At 52.1% G+C, this 19412-nt stretch overlaps 10 protein-coding genes across 10 annotated transcripts; 6 read left to right on the top strand and 4 right to left on the bottom strand.

Annotated features, from left to right (window-relative positions):
- Nucleotides 1-99: 99 nt before the first annotated feature.
- Nucleotides 100-967, top strand: J4E90_004849 (uncharacterized protein; the record flags this gene model as incomplete). The annotated part of the gene is made up of 2 exons (XM_051434410.1): nucleotides 100-404; nucleotides 475-967. 2 exons carry the CDS (start codon nucleotides 100-102, stop codon nucleotides 965-967), a joined length of 798 nt encoding a protein of 265 aa, XP_051291666.1.
- Nucleotides 968-3936: 2969 nt separating this feature from the next.
- On the bottom strand, nucleotides 3937-4422 carry J4E90_004848 (uncharacterized protein; the record flags this gene model as incomplete). The annotated part of the gene is made up of 2 exons (XM_051434409.1): nucleotides 3937-4014; nucleotides 4246-4422. The coding sequence occupies 2 exons, from the start codon at nucleotides 4420-4422 to the stop codon at nucleotides 3937-3939; spliced, it is 255 nt and encodes an 84-aa protein (XP_051291665.1).
- Nucleotides 4423-6483: 2061 nt separating this feature from the next.
- Nucleotides 6484-7500, bottom strand: J4E90_004847 (uncharacterized protein; the record flags this gene model as incomplete). The annotated part of the gene is made up of 5 exons (XM_051434408.1): nucleotides 6484-6705; nucleotides 6769-6859; nucleotides 6916-7255; nucleotides 7317-7400; nucleotides 7449-7500. The coding sequence occupies 5 exons, from the start codon at nucleotides 7498-7500 to the stop codon at nucleotides 6484-6486; spliced, it is 789 nt and encodes a 262-aa protein (XP_051291664.1).
- Nucleotides 7501-8692: 1192 nt separating this feature from the next.
- Nucleotides 8693-10074, top strand: J4E90_004846 (uncharacterized protein; the record flags this gene model as incomplete). The annotated part of the gene is made up of 2 exons (XM_051434407.1): nucleotides 8693-9054; nucleotides 9117-10074. The coding sequence occupies 2 exons, from the start codon at nucleotides 8693-8695 to the stop codon at nucleotides 10072-10074; spliced, it is 1320 nt and encodes a 439-aa protein (XP_051291663.1).
- Nucleotides 10075-10300: 226 nt separating this feature from the next.
- On the bottom strand, nucleotides 10301-10894 carry J4E90_004845 (uncharacterized protein; the record flags this gene model as incomplete). The annotated part of the gene is made up of 2 exons (XM_051434406.1): nucleotides 10301-10761; nucleotides 10846-10894. 2 exons carry the CDS (start codon nucleotides 10892-10894, stop codon nucleotides 10301-10303), a joined length of 510 nt encoding a protein of 169 aa, XP_051291662.1.
- A 526-nt stretch (nucleotides 10895-11420) lies between these two features.
- Nucleotides 11421-12338, top strand: J4E90_004844 (uncharacterized protein; the record flags this gene model as incomplete). The annotated part of the gene is made up of 1 exon (XM_051434405.1): nucleotides 11421-12338. The coding sequence occupies one exon, from the start codon at nucleotides 11421-11423 to the stop codon at nucleotides 12336-12338; it is 918 nt and encodes a 305-aa protein (XP_051291661.1).
- Nucleotides 12339-12890: 552 nt separating this feature from the next.
- Nucleotides 12891-15018, top strand: J4E90_004843 (uncharacterized protein; the record flags this gene model as incomplete). The annotated part of the gene is made up of 2 exons (XM_051434404.1): nucleotides 12891-14344; nucleotides 14433-15018. 2 exons carry the CDS (start codon nucleotides 12891-12893, stop codon nucleotides 15016-15018), a joined length of 2040 nt encoding a protein of 679 aa, XP_051291660.1.
- A 349-nt stretch (nucleotides 15019-15367) lies between these two features.
- Nucleotides 15368-16346, top strand: RPL44 (40s ribosomal protein L44e; the record flags this gene model as incomplete). The annotated part of the gene is made up of 5 exons (XM_051434403.1): nucleotides 15368-15370; nucleotides 15877-15952; nucleotides 16005-16105; nucleotides 16156-16221; nucleotides 16272-16346. The coding sequence occupies 5 exons, from the start codon at nucleotides 15368-15370 to the stop codon at nucleotides 16344-16346; spliced, it is 321 nt and encodes a 106-aa protein (XP_051291659.1).
- A 439-nt stretch (nucleotides 16347-16785) lies between these two features.
- On the top strand, nucleotides 16786-17940 carry J4E90_004841 (uncharacterized protein; the record flags this gene model as incomplete). The annotated part of the gene is made up of 3 exons (XM_051434402.1): nucleotides 16786-16981; nucleotides 17047-17714; nucleotides 17776-17940. 3 exons carry the CDS (start codon nucleotides 16786-16788, stop codon nucleotides 17938-17940), a joined length of 1029 nt encoding a protein of 342 aa, XP_051291658.1.
- Nucleotides 17941-18414: 474 nt separating this feature from the next.
- J4E90_004840 (uncharacterized protein) lies at nucleotides 18415-19234 on the bottom strand (the record flags this gene model as incomplete). The annotated part of the gene is made up of 2 exons (XM_051434401.1): nucleotides 18415-18883; nucleotides 19041-19234. The coding sequence occupies 2 exons, from the start codon at nucleotides 19232-19234 to the stop codon at nucleotides 18415-18417; spliced, it is 663 nt and encodes a 220-aa protein (XP_051291657.1).
- Nucleotides 19235-19412: the final 178 nt, after the last annotated feature.

Below are 19412 nucleotides of genomic sequence, written 5' to 3'. Positions count from 1 at the left end.
CACCATCCGCATGGTTCCGCTTCCGATCGGAACCAGTCCCGTCACCCATCTCAAGCTGTTGTGAAACGAACTCACAAACACGGCTACGTTCCATCCAACATGCCTTTCCTCCACGTCGGCTACAAACGCTTTCACTACACCGACTTGAAACCACAAGATGGCAAGACACGCGAGACACTCATCTTCATGCACGGGCTGGGCTCTTCGCAGAATTACTATCAGCCAGTAACTCTGAGCTTGGTCGCGAATGGATTCCGCTGCATTACGTTTGACAACACAGGGGCTGGTCGATCGACGTACACATTTGTCGAGCAGAGTATTGAGACGCTTGGAGAAGATGTCATTGGGATTCTGGACGCGCTGAACGTCGACAAGGCTGTGTTCGTTGGGCACAGCATGGGAGGGTATGTCTCGGGCAGAAAGAAGCCTTGGAAGACGCGACTGCAACGAACACGACAACTGACACGTCTCTAGCATCGTCGGCGCACACCTTGCGGCTGAGCGAAGTGACCGCATTGTAGCAGCTATTCTGATCGGCCCTGTATATCCCAACCCTGAGGCAGGCCCCCGCTTTCACGAACGGATAGAAACCGTTGCAAAAGACGGTATGCAACCCATGGCCGACAGCATCCCACATGCTGCAGTCGGGAAGAAAGCGTCTCCACTGGTCAAAGCGATGATCCGCGAGTTATTGCTATCGCAGGATCCAGCGGGTTATATTTCCAACTGTCGAGTCATTATCAATGCAAAGCCGCCTCAGTACAGCAAGATCAGCGTGCCCGTACTCATGCTCGCTGGCGAGGACGACAATAGCGCACCGCTTGAGGGATGCAAGAAGATGTTTGAAGAGATTGGTAGCAGCGAGAAAAAGTTGGAGATTATGGAAGGAGTCGGACACTGGCACTGTCTTGAGGCTTTTGACGAGGTTGCGAAATTGATTGAGGGGTTTTACCACGAGATACAATAGGCAATCCGTACAGGTTATTTCCGAACGACCCGCGGAACGGGGCACGCACTCACGGAACTGTAGGGTAGTGGAGAAGTTCTGCGTTCGTTTCATCGCACAGGCCCTCTTACTGCGAGTCAAAAGGGAGGAGTGTACCTGCCAAGTCATACCGCCTTTCTGTGATGCTTCGCACTGAGTTCGCAGTGTGCGCATTGTGCCTGCGTGGTGGAGTTGAAGAGGGGTTCGTGAGGATACCACGTGCGAGCCGATCTTCCAGACGACCCTTGCGATGACTAGCTTAGCGACAAAAAAGCTGCAATGCAGACTCATCTCCGCGTGCGAGTAGGACGCCATTGGTGGTGTTGTGCTGCCGCATGACATAGCCATTGGCGGCGTCCCTGGCCCGATCAGCTGCATCATCTGCATTGGATGTGGCCTTGGCGCATGGGTTCCACCCTCCAAAGAGCGTTTGCAGCGGATAACTGTAAGCAGTAAGGCAGCGGGCCGCGCACCCACAAGACATACATGTGGGAGTAAAGACTTTTACAGCCTCCCATTCGTGTAAGAAAGGGCTGTGGGAGAAATGGATGTATTTTAGGGTGGTGGTTCAGGGTTCTGCGCCGGTACCCGCCGCAGCGGTTTGGTGTAATCTTCCCTGACGCCCCTCTCAGCAATGCCCACGACGCCATGCGCAGCGCTTCATTTGGCATCCTTTACTTTTCAGGCTCGACATTTCCGCGTGCGCTTGCCTGAGTCGAGCGTGGGCCATCTTGGCCCGATGTCGCTGGCCTGTCGTTCTTTGATTTGATTCGGTCCTTCCCGCCGTCCGTGCTGCACTCCCAAGGTTGTGCCGGATCGACTTGTCGGTAGACGAGGCTGCCACTCGCGTCTATTCGACATGGCCTCGCGCCCTCCTTCCCTTATCACGAGCCAACCCGAAGTGATCAGCGTCCGAAGCTGTGTGTGTGGCCTCTCACGCGCAACCACATCACCACTGGCATGTGAAAGTCGACGACATCATACTTGAATGTTTCGTCCTCTGCCCCCCATGTGCGACTCTGATTGTGACATATTTAGTGCATCTGTCATGCTCCGTCTCGAACGCACGGAAGCTAGCGAAATCCTTCTCCAGTTTAATCGCGCCGCTAGTCTTTTCACGCGCCTAGTCTATTCAGGCCCCGGAAATCGAGTCCTGGGAGGCGGTGAACTCCCAACCCTTTTCGTAGAGGTGCCCACGCGCTCGGCTCAAACTCGTCAAGAGATCGTGCATGCCGTGCGTCTCGCTGCATGCTGGCAGGGTCTGGGCCAACCAACGGCCAAGATCGACATTTGGGACGTTTTGATCTCTTCTTTATATACTAGGCTCTAGTTTCCCTCCTACTGACCGCGGTTGATTCAATAGTCCTCCAGGCGGGTCCCGCGGTTCGTCACTTGACTGACCCAACAATCACTGGCGTCACATAGCCCGCCTGTGATTCCAGATTTCATTCTCTTATACCGCTTGTGTGTGCCGTTCGCGCGAGGAATCCAAATCTGTGTGTTTCGGTGTTGGCACTGGCTGCTGGTATGGGCTTTTACCCCTTGAGCACAGAACCTTCCTATTCCGATACTGATATCCGACCTAGACGAGTACCGAAATTATTCACCACTAAGACAATATTACCGATTCAATATCCTTTAAGACACCTCACATCTACGTCACTCCCCGTTCTCGATCTTTGATAGATCGGCGATGAATCGAATTGATAGTGTTGCGGGTTCCTATCTCCCTAAGATACCCAGCCAAGAACCACTGTGCAACAACAATACCATCCGGCATAGCAAACATCGCAGAAATAAAGTCGAATCGATCGCTCCTCTCCAGGTTGCAGACATGGAGCCACGACGACCAGTATCAGAGCAGCGCTCACGACCATTACGACAACAGTCCACCACATCATCAGAAAACTCAAACAGCAGATCAAAGAGCCGTGGCCATGGCTCAAAGCCCTCATCGCGACGCACTTCCTGTACTATTGTGGACCCATCAAGACCTGCGCGCCACTACCGAGTGAAGAGTTTCCAAACACCCCCCGCCACCACAACCAGCCAAGATGTCGACGATGTTCTCGCTCTGCACTTTCGCAGCTGCAGCATCTTCTCAAATCCATCCTATCAGTCAAATTCCGGTCTTCCAAGCCCGACAATGTCTCACGGCGACGCATTCGGTTTTCCCAGCGCAGCAACGCGTTTCAGCTCAGACAGTCTACGCGTAGTGGAAGAAACATCCATGCCCCGCCAAAGCGAAGACACAATCGACGCAGAAAATACCAACACAACCATGCACTGGACATCACCATGCACGCGCAAACGCGAATACGAAAGAATCGACAAAGCCAACAGCGGTCTACGAGGCTTCTTCCGCAAAGTAACACCGCGATGTGTCTCAGGCCCGCAAGAGAAGTTTTACGAGAAAGATCAGTCGGACGCTGGATCTGTGCGCCGCTATCGCATGGACGATTTGGATGACGCGCATATGAATGAGAAGGACAGTGCGCGGCCGCGGACGAGTCCTACACCCAGGCCGAACTCAAGACCAGGCGTGAAGAAGCGGTGGACGTGCTTCTAGACGAGAAGAGCAGAGATTGGGAGAGAGAACAAGAGTGACATTACGCAGCAACGATTTTGGCATATTTTCGCGCAGCATTGAGAACAGGCGTTTGCTATATCACGATACCCACGGCATGTTTGTTTTTGCGAGCTTTTTGCTTTTGAATCAGAGAGAACGCATTATACCAATACGTCCATAGAGTAGAATTTTGTCGTAATTTATAGTTTTGCATTGATCTCGTGGTATTCTTGCTGGTGTAGTGAATGAACATGCAACAGGCGGTGAACATCGCGTCATGGCATCGCATTTCTTCATGGATTGGGTATTTGATGCGAATATACAAGGAGACGTGCAATGTAAGTGAATTGAATAGTGATCATTGGTATAATTAATTGTGTATCTATAACTTGGACTCCTCCTTGACTGTGCCAATCTTGAGCTTGGGTGCGTACTTCTTCAATACGCTCTCGTTGTGGTACTGTGTCTCGGTCAGCAAATCCAAACTTCATGTGCGATAAGGCACTTTCGATGATCAAATCAAGGGTCCAGTCTGCCATGATTCCGCTGGTACCGAGTACCGAGTGCCACCAGCGCGGCGGCACCAAGACCAAACGCGCAACAGCAAATCCGGCCCTGGAAGACCGCGCGTAACGAATCGTCCCAGGCATTCCTCCCCTGTCGCCTTTTATGTGTAATGGCTATAACGTACCTTCCAGAACTGCTTGCTAGCATCCTTTCCGCCCACTCTCTTCAGAATCTTAGCGCCACCTGGGTGCTCATCCACGAACGAATCCATCTTGTATACATCGTTGTCGACTATTATGTACAGTCCCTTCTCGACTGTGTTGTGCTCGGCGACTTGCTTGGTGGTGAGAGACTCGGACATGGTGGGCTTATGGACGCGTTTCGGCAGCGGCGGCGCGACGGCAACGGAGGAGAGGTACTTCGGCGTTTGAAATGTGAGAGGAGGTCGCGACGGTCGCGTTTAGTTAGGGACCTTTGGAGGGACTTGTCGGTGAAGGACTGGTGAGTATGGCTATGGTGATGCGATAGAAGTGATCACGGGCGGAGTCTGGGGTTGATCTAGTAGTAGCTCGGGTTGCGACTCGGTCGTGGAATGCTATAATGTGGAGGTATGCCGAGGTTGATGAATCGCGCTAAAGCTGCGCGTGGTAAGCTGGGTTGCGGAGATCGTGATTGGTGCTGACACGTCATTCCTCTCTCTCTTATCGACCATCCATCTTCCAAGGCCGTTGTATCCTCCCCAGGCCTGGAACTCACCTGGGTAGACATCGCGGCGGCGGTGAGCCTCGCAGGTAGTACCCATGGATTTCGCAAACTCTATCGCGACATGCTGCACCGTCCGTCAAAGCAGCGAGTGCCTCAAGCTGAATTAGCACACGTCATATTTTGAAGAAGGTTCTATTGCGCTTCGTCTTAAGGCGCAGTTTCTTCCTGCTCAACCTTGGTACTGATCGGGCCAATACCAGTGGAATTGTATACTCGACACCATTGATTCAATCTCTATGCTTAGTCGCTTGGTCCACCACCACCATAACATGCGATTAACGGGGTACAGCGAATCACAGCGTATGAAGAGCAAAGCCGCAGAGTATACTTCCTCTCATTTGCTCAGATGCAAAATGGGGACTAGGCAGAGACTGTGTCAGGAGCCAGGATTTTTCATGCGCTTCTGCCTCTCTGAAGTTACTGGTATAATTCATTCCACATCACCTACCACTTATCTCTCCAAATAGCTTGTGCATCTCCCCAAGCACGCGACAAATCGACTGCACTATTGTCCAAGTACTGTATTCCCCAGTCACACGATATCATGTCAACGAAGCATACTGAAGCCCCTGTGCGGAACGCAGGGGTAGATTCACGCCTTCTCCAGCTACCCGGCGAGCTACGCAACAGGATCTTTGAATACGCACTCACCATCGATGAGGGAATCTTCTATCGCGAGGACAAACTGGGTGTGGGCTGGCTATGTCTCCATCCTCAAAAATTTGAAGAAGACGTAGAAAGACTTAGCGAAACCCCCGCACCAGTAGGTCTTGTTCAAGAGTCGGATGATGACGCTCCCATGAGGAAGCGACGAAAAATCTCAGAGACGAATCTGACTACCAACAAGCCAGTGTCAGACACCAAGAAGACGATACACCAAGGGCCGATCAGAGTGAATGGACATGTGGTCGCCAACCAGCTCCAGTTTGTCAACAAAAAGCTTCGAAACGAGACCAAAGTGTTGGTCATTCGCCACAACGATATACACATCCGGGGTCCGCCGAAACACCTCACCAGATTCTACAACAGCGTCGTGGGAAAGAGAAGACTATGGATCCAAAAGATCCACCAGCAAGTCACAGATTACCGCTTTGAGGATCTATATGGTCTCCAAATCGACGCAGAAATGCATCCCCGCTTTCTGATAGAGTGTCATAGCAGGAGTACTGGAGGCTGGGCGGAATTTTATTCTCTCGCTACTCGTGCAGTAAGTGGGACGCCGAACATTGTCTTCAGTTGGTAGTACCAAGAGCGCTTTTGTACGGGCAGATTGCCAAGATCATCACAATGGACCCGCTACTAGCATGAGCTAGGCTGTTCTTCTAAGATTAAGATTTGGACAAGGTTGTGGTTCGGCCTCTTCGCGAAGAAGATGGCATTGAACGAAAGGAGTTGATGCCGGGTTTGCGAGATAGGGTCGAAGACTTGCTACCCGTGGCCAAAGACTGGTTTGAGCAGGGGTATTAGAGCCATGGAGATTGGACAACATGCTCGCAGTATACAAAGGCGGATGGAGGAATCGACAGCGCAGTGTTTTGGATCTAATAGCTCACGGACTATAATGATACGATTTCAGCTCTACAATGCTACGTTCCAAATGCAAATTACTACAGTATGTACACGCGCTTCGACTCTACAGTCACGCCGTGAAGTGCATCTATGCCGCAGGGCTAGCAACCGAAGTTGTGAGCGGGCCGCTCTCAATGTACGTTCCCGAGAAGAACCAGTCTTCGGCACCCGTTCCATCGTTACCCTGGCGGGGCAGACGAAGAACACCAAGATGCCAGTCGGCGCCGTTGGAAGAAGTGCTGGTGGAGAAAGGTCCAGCAGTCTTGGTGAGCGTGCTGTTGCCGGTGGAGTGCCAGAAGGTGACTTGGTTCTAGGGGTTGACATTAAAAGTCAGTATGTGCTCAAGGTCACTTTATAAATGATTGCGACTTACGGAGGAGAAGTTGATCTCGTAAGCGACGTTATGCCACTCGTCGGCCTTGAGCTCGACCTTCCACTTGCTTTGGCCACCCACCATCCATTGCCTGTGTTGGAATTAGTATCAAACCCAATATGAGTCAATACATTTAGATCATCTTACAAGTTGGTGTTGCTAGTGCCAGATTCTCCGTTGACCCATCCATATTTCAGTTCCGTGAAATGGCTCTCGAAGAAACAAATCTGGTGTTCGTTCGTCGCACTTGGGACGTTGGTTGTAGACCTCTTGATCGAGAAATGGTAGTAGACTGTGCCTTGGTTGATAGCAGCCTTCGTCTGAGGGATGAGCTCTGTCCTCCACATGTCGCTGTTCCACTTGGCCGTGTTATCGATCGTGATCTTAGCACCTTGCTTGCTGCCAGTGTCGCCAGAGTTCTTGTAGTTCGGTGACAGATTTACGTATTTGGTGGTCGCGCCTGAGCCGTGGATGTAGTACTGGTAGTCTGGCAGAGAAAGAGGCGAACGTCAGCTGTGTTCGCTGTGTAGCTTGACTGCAGCACTTACTGCCCACTTGGTTTGCCCACGACCATTTGTCCAGATCAGAGGAAGTGGTCATGTCGTTGAAGCGACCATCCCACAGGATTGTGCCTATCTCTAGTCAATAACATGTAACATGCGATGTGTGGGCGGACGAACCTGCGGACACGGCGCTCACGAGCGCGTTGATGATAGCTGTCTTTCCGAACATGTTGACGACTGAAAATGAAAAGATCCTTGTTTGGAGAGACTGTGACAACTGGCAGTTGAGATACCGACAGCTGAGCTATTCATGACGCTACTTAAAGACCGCCTCAAGCCAATGCTCAAAGTATCTCGACCCGAATCTGGAGGCGAGGCGTCCATTTCGTGCTTAGAGCGCTGCACATCAATATCGGGGAAAAGGCACATGTCCGGCATTCTACATTGAGTATGTGCTCAATGTGCGCTGCGTGACCACTGTTCTCAATCAATCTATATGTTTTCGCCGCCTTTTCACATATAGTTGTGGACCTAGTAACGGCCAAACGGTCCGGGACACATTGCGCCTTGTCTCAGCCAGACGCGGAGATGGCGACCCGGTTTTCGTCACCGCGTCCGCGGCACATGGTTCGATGCCGGCGAGTTAAGTCCATACAGGTACGAGATGATGGCGGGCTTGCAAATGGAGGAAGGCCGATCTGGCAGGGTGTCGAGATTAAGCTACATTAAGCCGAGGCCTACCCCACAACTAGTGCGAGCTAGAAAGCTTCGAATGGCGAGTCTGTCAGCAATTTCGCATGGTGACATGAACTCAAGCTGTCGCTAGGTGCAACTGTTTCTTGAGATATGTGAATGGATGCCTTTGGCATGACATTGGTTGCGGCGCGGGCGCACTTGCCGTGCCGCATCTTCCAAGATCTACCAAGGGGACCGAGAAGAAGAACGCCAACGCCTCGATGCCGCAAGGAGAACCGCAGCAGCTGCGACCCAGGTGTTAGCGGAGATGCGGCTTCCCGCTTGGGGAGAGGACGCTAAGGAAGTGGCGTTGTCTTTTCGAAGTTGATTTTCCGAGCTGCGCCTATGAGGGCTGGATGGAACGCGAGTCATGTCACCAGCCGTGGGCAATTCGAGGGACCGAGCAACATTTATCGCTGGAGAATCAATGAGACTTTACCTGGCGTTTGAAAAGCATTTCAGAGTTGTTTGCAGCGCGAAGGGCTCCCTTTCATACCTAGGTAGTATCCATCGCTGCTGGTACTAGCCGCTCTGGGATTAGTGTCTGTTGGCCTCATGCCGTCGTGCACACGGTGGCCTCTTACACCCCACATGGAGTGAGGCACATCAAAACTGCGCTACGATGGATGTCGTTCCGAATCGCGCCATGAGGTTCCGCCCTTGCTGTCTCACATTGACTGTTGATCATGAATGTCGAAAGATGCATCGCGCTACACAACGAGATTTTGCGGCACGGCTGGGTCGGCTCAGGTCGCAGTCTCGAGTCTCTCGAAGCCACTTGCAAGCCATGGTTCGAAACCTTTGGTGATGATGCCGAGGCTGTTCGTTCCCAGCTTTCACCTGATCTTGTTCGGTTTCTCCAAGAAGCTCGAGTTATTGGTTATTCTGAAAGTGTAGTCGATCTATCCTTCTTCTACTGGCTACAAAATCTCGCTTCGCCAAACTTCATGTTTGAGCAAGCGGAAGATTGGTCAGACGATGGAGAAGATGGCAATCTTTTGGTTCTCTACGAGATGAACAACTTCTCGGGTCACTGGTGCGGACTGGTGTAAGTTAAATCAGACAGCCGCATACTGTCTTGGTCCGGAATGTGCTAATCTTGTCGTACAGATATGATCAAGAAGCGAACCTCTGTATCTTGAGCCCAAGCATCCATGACGCAGATGAGGTCTTTGAACAGAAAGTGTGGTACCCATTGGAAACCGCTCTGGAGTTCTGGCTGGGCCAGATTCGGAAAGGGAAGATCGTTGCTGCGCCCAAAGCTATACACGAAAAATCTGGCAATGAGCGCTACGACCCTTGGGAGTTTATCCCGTACAGCAAATCCATGCTGGAAGAGAATGTGGAGGCTTTCAATCGTCTAGTAGAAACTATCGAAACTCGGATGCCTTCCACGGCCGAGCACGCAGAAGCTGAACAAGTTGTACATGGGCTGGTCGAAGAGAGCATACTTCAAAGCATGAGTCTTCCCCATAACTTCACCTACGATTTCCTCCGACAGGCACGACGCCCACGCTTCCGAAACATAGCCCCAGGTCTCGAAGTAACTACCTCCATATTCTCCGATCAGCCATTCGGTTCTTATCTCTCGTCTACCTCCGACCGGCCTCCTATCCTCCTATTTCGCTTCAATCCCAACACTGTCACTGGCGAAGAAATAGACAATCCATTCCCTGGATTCGACCGTATGAAAACCCATACTGCGGGCCTATACCTTCTCCCACATTGGGAGACGACAGCCGAGGACGAATGTAGGTTAATTTTACCTTTTGGTATTGGAGCAAATGGTTATGCAAGGAGGACTGATGGCAGCAAGTTTGGAAGAAAAAAGGGTGGTGAAGACAGCCATGTAGATTTGTATCGTCCTGGATATCAGCCGCTTGAGGAGCAGCATGATCATAGTCTTGTCGATGTGTTGAAGAGCTGGACGGGTATGGTGGAGAGAGGCGATTGGCAAATTGATGAGAATGGAGTTGCAGGTGGAATGGATGTATGGAGAGAGGCGGATAGCAAGGAGAAATGGGCCGCGTATGTGATTCCGAGGGCTGTACAGGGGGTAGAGAGGTAGATAGCTATGGTGAAGTATGAGAGCTTTTAGAGGTAGAGCAACTAAAGCAACACGAAGCTACAATCGCGCCCCGGAACTTTTCACCCTTCAAGCCTCAAGTAATAAACGCCTACGTGATAGCAAGCTGTAGAGGGAAACGGAGGTTTATACTATTCGGAAAAGCCTCATTGGTTACCTATTTCTACTGGAAAAGGCTCTCGAGGTGGCGTCGCACCATTCTCAATTCTTATTCTTCGTTCTCTACTCGATATCCCGGACCTTCCCGGCAACCAGGATTCCACCATGCATCTTCCCAAAGATCTATAGCATGCTGCCAGATGATCTCGAGACGCTGTCCCTGAGACCATGCGCTCTTGCTAATGTCATCCAAATAGCCCCTGTCGAATTTAACCTGAGACGCCTTACAAACTCTCGGACCTCGCAAGATCTCGGTGTCTTGTCCATCTTGTGCAGGCTTCGGACGCCCAAGCTTAATCTTGAAGCTGTTGTACTTGAAGTCCAAGCCCGCAGTCTCCGAGTAAAGTTGTCTGTTCACATACTTGAGCATGTTGAACTCAACGTAGCGCTTGACAGGAGACGGTGTTCCGAGTGCACCGAGATTTTCCGAGTGCCGCACAACCTGCCGGGGTGCTTCCGGCGAGTGAAGGTAGAGCGGACTTGGTGAAGTGAGCACAAGCTCGTATATTTCTGGAATAGCATAGTTAGCGCATGACCAGTGCACCATTCAACGTCGACGTTGGAACGAAAAATCACTCCAGAGCTCTGACTTACTGTTTCGCAGTTCACCGGGGAGTTTGAGCAGGGGCGATTCCGTGGACATGTTGTTAAATTCGTCTGCTTGTCTGCTTGTACCGTACTTGGGCTGGGTAAATTAGAGTAACGTCTTCGTGTCGAAGTCAAGTATCAGGCGCAGACTTTTTTAGAGAATGGGTGGGTTTAGATTCTGCTTGGAGAGGAGAGGAGCATTCAGGGGGTGGAAGTGGGATGCTTTAAAGGGATGAGCCACTAGAGACTCTAGGTAAAAAAGGTCACTGCATTCAACTCATTCACGATACTATCAAGTGAGTACTCTTTCGTAAATTGAAAAGCTCTAGATCGCGCTTTGCCTCTGTTGAAGTGGTTAGCCTCACGTTGACAACACTGTTGGGTCGGATCGTATCGATCGTGAGTTTCACTCACGAGCGTTCACTATTTGTAACCCTCTACTACATATACAAGGGCTTCCTCCCTTCTACATAACAACCACATCACAACTCTTCTTGATCTACAAATACTCACGAATCCACCAATCACTCAACCCCTACCAACGTAATCTGCTCCCCAAATCTTCTACCAACACAGAAAGCATGCCAATTAGGTCGAACATGTTTTCAGATTTCATCTGGTCGTTTATGTCGAAACCGGAAGCTGTAAAACCAGCGACCAAGAGCCGCCTCTTCCTTCTTCCTCCCGAGCTCCGGAACGTTATCTACGAATACGTCCTAACCACACCAGACGCAACGCTAAAGTACACGACAAACGACACCTCCGGCCACAAACAGCTCAATCAGCTACAGTATGTCAATAAACAGCTACACCAGGAGTGCGCACACCTTGAGTTGAAGTTCAATACTACCATCACGATCTCTACCCGGGCCGAAGGCAAGACCACTGCCACCGAACAATTCTTTGCGCTTCTCGCATCTCTTCCAGAAGAGAAACACAAATGGCTCCGAACTGTGGCTCTGCAAAATACCGACGCTGATGTGAACGAGTACTTGACGCAAAGGAATAATCCAGGCAAAACGGCCCTCACACAGATCGACAACCAAGCCAACATGTGTCGACTAGCGAAACTGTGCAGACAGATGCCATATATTACCGTGGAATTCAAATGGTCAATGTTCAGCGCCAAAGTGCTGAAGACAGCCTCTAATGGACCTGTCGTTCCTCTCATGGTAATCGCACTTGGGGTTGCCTTATCAGAGCTTCTCTTAGGTGACTCAAGGACCGAACTCTGGCCTATGGAACCGAACGCCAGACCAGTCATAGAAAAAGGGTTGGAGATCGTAAGAGGGTGGAACGTATTTGATATAAAGGGCGAGACGTCGCAACCATTACATGAGAGTTTACGGGCGGATAATTTGCACTTCTTCCCCATGGAAGATATCCTAGAATCGGAGGAAGTCCCCGTACGCACAGGAGCTCACTTCAACAATAAAGGGGAAGATCTTTCGCCGATATGGACAGCGACGATTAGGAAGTGGGTGGCGGAGGGTCTATAAGGGAACTTTCCCCCAGATCATGTCTACTTTGTAGACGAGCTAACCCGCGAGAAGACGCAGATCAATGAGCAGCTACGTGCATTCATATACCTCATCCATATAATTCGCATCGGTGATGCTGTCCTTTGAAGGTGACGACTGTAAACTCGCGATAGGCGTGCCTTAATAGCTGTTGATGTAGCCTCCGCAGGGCCTTATTCTTGTGGTAAAGTTCGACTTCTTCACACGCGTAGGAGGTTAGGCGACTGGTTTGTGATTCGTCGTTCGCAGTTCTCCTTTGTTTCATCAGCAGCTGTGATGTTTGTCGTGTGCAAGTGGATGAAAGAGGTGAATGAGATGAAAGCAGCCGCGGCTAGCGCACGGGCCCGCAGTTGCCTCGGTGACATCACAAACAAGCTGCGCAGACTTTCCCAAGTCTGCCTATCGCCCATCACAGCGACCACACGAGCCAACCTACGCCTGTCTCACGTCCGCCCTACAACTGTCTCAGTCGCCGGCCCCGCTCAACCGTAAACTTAATTCCGTGACAAAAAAGGACCCCAGCACATCGACATGGCTGACGCGCGCGGAGAGTACTGGTACTATGAAGATGGCGTTGACCCCAGCAAGATAACAGTCCCGGAACTGAGGAGCATCTTGCTGCGACATGGCGTCACGTATCCGTCCTCGGCAAAGAAGCCCGCTCTGGTTGGCATGTTCGTCGACCTGGTCCTCCCTCAGAAGTCCAAAGTCCAGCGGATGCAGGCACACACGAAGCGATCGACGCGGGGCATCGTAGACGTCCCCTCCAGTTCAGCCAGTACGGTCGAGACAGACGACGCCGAGGACGAAACCCTTATTGCGCCTACGCCTGCGAAGACACGACGCACAACCCGACGAACAACGCGCGAGCCAACAGAGGAGGCAGAGGTGCCGGCACCACGCGCCAAGACACCCGCGCGCGCTGTCCCTGCCAAACACAGCAGAGCGCTTGAGCCCGAGGTGGACGAGCGGCCTGCGGCTAGACGCACACGCAAGAGCGTCACTCCTGCACCCAAAGAGCCCACGCCTGAGCCTGAAGCATGGCATCGCAACGACGCTGCCAGCCCCTTCACCCAGGAAAACCCGTTCCAAAGCGGAAGCTCTCCTGCAGTACCAGATACCATATCGCGCGACCGGCGTAGGAGAACTACTGGATTTGGTCAGCAGGAGCGGCGCAAGAGCGATGCGCACCGCCGGAGGACCGTCCAACCCAAGGCTGAACAACTAGACGAGGGCATCATGGTACCTACACGTGGAACGTTTGATGTGGCGGACCCACGTACACAGCATCAGGAAGACGATCTTGCAGATGCCGGCGAGGAGTTCACTCCAGAAGAGCAACTTGAACTAGTGCGCGAGCGTGCAAAGGCTGGCGAGGTCGACATTCTGCCTCCACGCAGACGGAGGCAAAAGGGCAAAGCCACTGGTACGATCAAAGCAATGGCCGGAACTCTACTCCTCACAGCATCAGCCGCTTTCGCTGGCGTCTGGCGTCAGGAAAAGATCGATGTTGGCTTTTGTGGCATCGGACGAGATGCTACTGGACTTGGTGGTATGGAGCTACCGAGCTGGGCAGATCAGCTCCTCCCGCAGTGTGAGCCCTGCCCACCACACGCGCAGTGTTTCCGCGGGTTGACTCTGAGGTGCGATCCCGATTTCATCATGAAGGACCATCCGCTGTCACTCGGTGGCCTGGTTCCTCTCCCTCCGACGTGTGAGCCAGACAGCGAGAAGACGCGGAAGGTGAACGGTATCGCGAACAAGGCAGTGGAGATTCTGCGACAACGAAAGGCCCAGTATGAGTGTGGGGAACCAGATGCGGCAGGGAATCCAGTGGAAAGCCCTGAAGTTAGCGAAGGAGATCTGAAGCAGCAGATGGCTTCTCAAAAGAGCAAGAGCTTGACAGACCAGGAGTTCAGTGAGCTGTTCGACAGAGCCTTTCCTGAATTGACTATGCGAGAGGAGATAGTCGAAAGCACCGATGGGTAAGTACTTCCTTTCCAGTTCTCCAACCACTTGTGCAACATATCTGACGTGGAATTGTACTAATCAGTTACTCTTCCTTGGAAACAGAACAACAGGCGGACGACGTCTCGCATCCACCTCCCTCGCCAAGCTCTCCCTCTCCTGCAGCGTCCGAAGATCCCTCCGAGAATCTTTTGAACGACATCTTCTCCAAATTGTAACGATGCTCATTCTGATTGCCACTGGATCGTACGGAAAGTACGCATACACCAGTAACCGAGCAATGGAAGTTCGCGCGAAGCAACTCGCAAGCGACGCATACGATAGACTCCAGGACCAGGCCGCGTTGAGCTACTATGACCCTGGCGCGGAGAAGGGTATCAGTATGACACAACTGCGAGATGACGTCTTGAGGACTGAGTTCAACGCATCTCGCCGACAGAAGCTATGGACAAGGGTGCAGGCGAAGGTCGAAAAGAACAGCAACATCCGTGCAGGTGTCCGAGCCACAGCGAGCGGTGACGTTGCTCGCATGTGGGAATGGGTCGGCCCTGTGAAGCGCATCGACGACGGACGGAGCCCTGAGAAACGCGAGAGTGGCAGGTTCAGTCTCGGCATGGGTAGCAGCCCACTGTCCGCATCCAAGGATACGAAGGAGGTCCAGAAGTGGGAGGAGGGACATCCGATTTACTAGTCGTTACGCTCGCAGCTTTCATTTGTTTCCCATCGCGGGTTTATGGGTCAAGGATGATATATGATTAGGGGTCTGCACTTTATTTGGCACGCATGATACCACAATTCAATTCTTACTTCGACTGCACTTCATCGTTTCAACACACTCAATGACTAGTGAATATGTTTGGGGATGGTCTGGTGCGTGCCCTCGACATCTTGGCTGTGGCTGGTGAGTGGCGCAGGTCTCGGCTTACTAACCTAGCCGAAGCCCACACAACGCTAGCAATATCGGCCCAGCGCGACCACAACACCTCCAGCAACACCGCCAACTTTTCGCTCATACTAACCACAGAGCAAAATCCGTCAAAATGGTGAGTGAAATTCTTGCTGCCAGAGACATTGCGAAGGACCACGACCGGTGCGACGAGCGAACGAATCCACGAATCTTCGATGACGATGGCGAGGCGAATTCTCCTACCCCGCGACATTCGACACGATGATACCCCATTAGAAGACCGAGATGTGGCGGAAGACACTTGATGCTGAGAGGGTTGGGATTGTACAACGTCTCTTACAGAGGGCTGCTGGTGCGAAGGGACATGTGAGGACCTTGGCGTTGAAGAGGCGGCGACTCAACACGTACTCCATCACGGGCCCTTGGTATCGCGCCGCATCTGAACCCAGCTGTCGGGCGCAGTGTAGATGCTGGCATTTGATGGTGGCAACATCTCACCAGGATGATCTCAATCGCGACCTCCGCATCACCGCACATCCCTCGCCATCGCTTACGTCGGTCGCTCGCTTCGCATTCGTCGCCAGTACAGGAAATTGGGAATTTCAAAAGCATTGAGCCTGAATGCTGACTGTGACTTCCCAGGTCAACGTTCCCAAGACCCGCCGAACCTACTGCAAGGGCAAGAAGTGCATGAAGCACACCCAGCACAAGGTCACCCGTTAGTGATCCGCGTCCACACACTCGCATACCCGTATACTGAGACTGTGTAGAATACAAGGCAGGAAAGGCCTCTCTGTTCGCGCAGGGTAAGCGTCGTTATGACCGCAAGCAATCCGGTTACGGAGGTCAGACCAAGCCCGTCTTCCACAAGGTACGATCGCACGCATTCGAGCTCAAAAGATGAGTACTAACACCATGCAGAAAGCGAAGACCACCAAGAAGGTCGTTCTCCGTCTAGAGTGCACACAGTGCAAGACCAAGGCACAGGTAGGCTCCGCTCACATTCTTCCACCTCGCAATCGCTAACATACTCGTAGCTCGCCCTCAAGCGATGCAAGCACTTCGAGCTCGGTGGTGACAAGAAGACCAAGGGTGCCGCTCTCGTCTTCTAAGCGTGTACCTTCTTTCTCTCTCTTTTGCTGGGCTCTCGGCGTAGTCTTCGGGCGGATGGAATGGACGGCTCTACCTTCGACTCAAGCAATGCATCAATCATCAGTGCGATAAGAATGAAGGCGTGTGAGGCGGAAGATCTGGCGACAAAAGGTCACCAGCCACGAATTTACGGACTGTAACCTACATATGCATCAAATGGAGCTCGATTGAAGGGACCGCAAAACAATTCCACTTAACGCAGGTAGTGACAGCATGATCGGTGCCAAGTGATGACTTCTGGATGCAGCAGGTACAGCCGCGCGGACCGTTACTGACGGAGCCATTCCTAAGTAGTGGCTACCCCTCCACCCCACTAACGCGTCGCGTCCTATCTTGTCGATTGGGTCAGACGCTACTTCTCATGTGAGTCTCCATCATCCTCTGGATTCCCCTCACACAATGGCTGATACTAAGAAAAGTGTCCTCATTATTGGCGGCGGCGCAGTCGGTGCCATTGCAGCCGTCAACCTCGAATTCGGCGGTCTCGCAACGGTGACCGTGGTGCTGCGATCTAACTACAACGTCGTCAAAGACAAAGGATACACAATCGAGAGCTGCGATCATGGAAAATTGGACGAATGGAGACCTAGCGTTGGTACGTTGTAAACCTTATGAGCGATTCACCTGCCGATCCGCACCCAAAAAGCTAACACACCCAAGTCCGCAACACCATCCCCAACCTTACCGAAGAAGACCTCCCACCATACGACTACGTCGTCCTCTGTACCAAAAACATCCCCGACGTCTCCCCCACCGCCGTCGACCTAATCACGCCAGCCCTGCCCAAAAACAGCAACAAAACCACTCTGATCCTCCTGCAAAATGGCCTCAACATCGAAAAGCCCTTCTTGCGCCCGCATCCCAACATCCCCATTCTCTCCGCTGTCTCCATGATCGGCAGCGCAGAACCCTCACCGGGCCACATCGTCCAAGACGAAGGCGATAAGCTGCTTATCGGCGCTTTTCCCACTTCCAACATTAATCCCGCTGTGCCGGAGCGTCGGGCGGAGGAGTTCGTGGAGTTGTATGGGAAAGGTGGGAAGACCGATTGTCAGTACTCGCCTAATGTTTTGCACGATAGGTGGAAGAAGCTGGTGTTCAATGCTTGTTTGAACCCCATCTGCGCGATTACGGGACTGGATGACGGACGGCTGAGACTTGCTGATGGGGCGTTGGATGGCCTTGTTAGACCGGCTATGCGGGAGATTGTTGCGGCTGCGAAGGCGGTTTGTGGTGTGGAGTTGGCGGAGGATGTGGTTGAGGCGACTATTCATGTTGATCCGCTGGAGAGCTATTTGAAGCCGAGTATGCAGCAGGATGTGGAGAAGGTGAGTTGAGCTCCTGGTTCTATTGCTTTACGTGAAAAGAGCGAGGTGCTAATGCGGACAGGGCAACTTCATCGAGTTTGAGAATCTGCTGGGTGAGCCGTTGAGAGCGGGTAAGGAGGCTGGGGTTGCTATGCCGACGTTGGAGGTGCTATATCAGCTTGCGAAGGCGATTCAGTGGCGGATGAAGGAAACTAGGGGACTTATTGAAGTGCCGAAGAAGAAATAGCACGGTTAAGCTGACATGTTGACTCTTGGTCTTGTACATGGTATTATCAGCTCCACATGTACTGTATCAAGTACGGATTGGTAGAGTACTAGAGATTATGACAAGAACTTGGAATGACCATTGAAGATGTGTAGTATTTCTTCGAAGCTTTTCAGCCTGTTGCTAGCATGCTGTCTAAGACAAAGAGAAAGCTCCAATGAACCTCGCCTGAACAACCACCAGTACCATGACCGTTTCTTGATGCGGACACCGAGGCCAGGCATCGTCATCGGGGTATCTGGCCCATCAGAAGGCCACCTCATACCAGAAAAAGACTGAACAGGCCTAGAGCCTACATCGACGCCAGGTCACCTATCTTGTAAGTTTTCATGTTGATCTAGGCTGCAGACCCATTCGGTCTTTTTCTTGATTGACGTGAGGCCGAGAACGTAACCAGGCCTTGTCGCCTAGATTCGGTAACCACTGGTGCCCTTTCTAGATACCATGCTCCATCCACTCTCTGAAGTACTTGTTGCCGATCCACTGCTCTGCTTCCGGAAGGACCTCGTCACCTTCTGCGACAGTATAATCCTCCTTGAAGATCGGTACTGGAGTATCCGCAGGTACGTCAGGAAAGTATGTAAGATTCCTAGCCTGCAATTGCGCTAACTGCACTTGTGGGCGTCCAGAGTCTCGCCATCGATCTCCAAATCCCTGCAGATTGGCGGATGCAGTGTCCGGGAGGAGATGAAACATTTCGCCGCGGTATAAATACTTAATGGATTGACCCATTGCAAAGGCGTAGAAGCAACTCCGAGAAGATTGAAAGGAGCCCCAAGTCCAGAAAGGCACGTGGTACTTGACTCTCATGGAAGGGACGTCGTTGCAGACTTGTGTGAGTCGTGCGATGGTGTTTGGACCATCGGTACTGCGGTATCTTTGCTCAGGTGCCATGTTCTCATATCTGATAGTGATAGTCTTGATCCAGAACCTTTTCGCAACAGATATCGAAGTCACCCAGGCAGTCAGGAGGTCAGATGACGGCAGATAGTCTGGGTTGATGCCGAACGTAATATCGTTGAACTTGAGCAGTCTCTGCAAATAGCTGCTTGTTAACGTACTTGAGCTGGTTGTATTCGACAGGCGTTTCGTCGTGCACTTGCTGGGAATGTGCTTCGGGAAGGTGGAGGTACGATTTTTCTCCATCGCCCTCGGGCTTGCGGTAATGCAGCGGCTTCGAGTGGGTGAGAGCAAGTTGGTAGATCGTGTTGCGGAGCTCGGCCGGCAAGTCCAGAAGAAGCGAGGTGTTGGCCATCGTGGTGCGATAGTGGTTGAGACTTGTTTTCGGGAGGCGAGGAAGTTGAGTTGGGTCGTGGCTGTGGTTGACAAAAGAAGTTGTGCTTGAGACCCTCGGTTGACTAGCGGATGGTGGCCGTTTGCTTTACGCTGCCTAAACTGGAAGGACGCGCTCACCTTCACCTACAGACCAGCAA

This window comes from Alternaria incomplexa (genome assembly GCF_024043165.1).
Source record: "Alternaria incomplexa strain BMP 0042 chromosome Unknown scaffold_6, whole genome shotgun sequence".
Classification (NCBI taxonomy): domain Eukaryota; kingdom Fungi; phylum Ascomycota; class Dothideomycetes; order Pleosporales; family Pleosporaceae; genus Alternaria; species Alternaria incomplexa.
The sequence above is the reverse complement of the archived record's forward strand: the minus strand, read 5'-3'. Positions and strand labels throughout refer to the sequence as shown.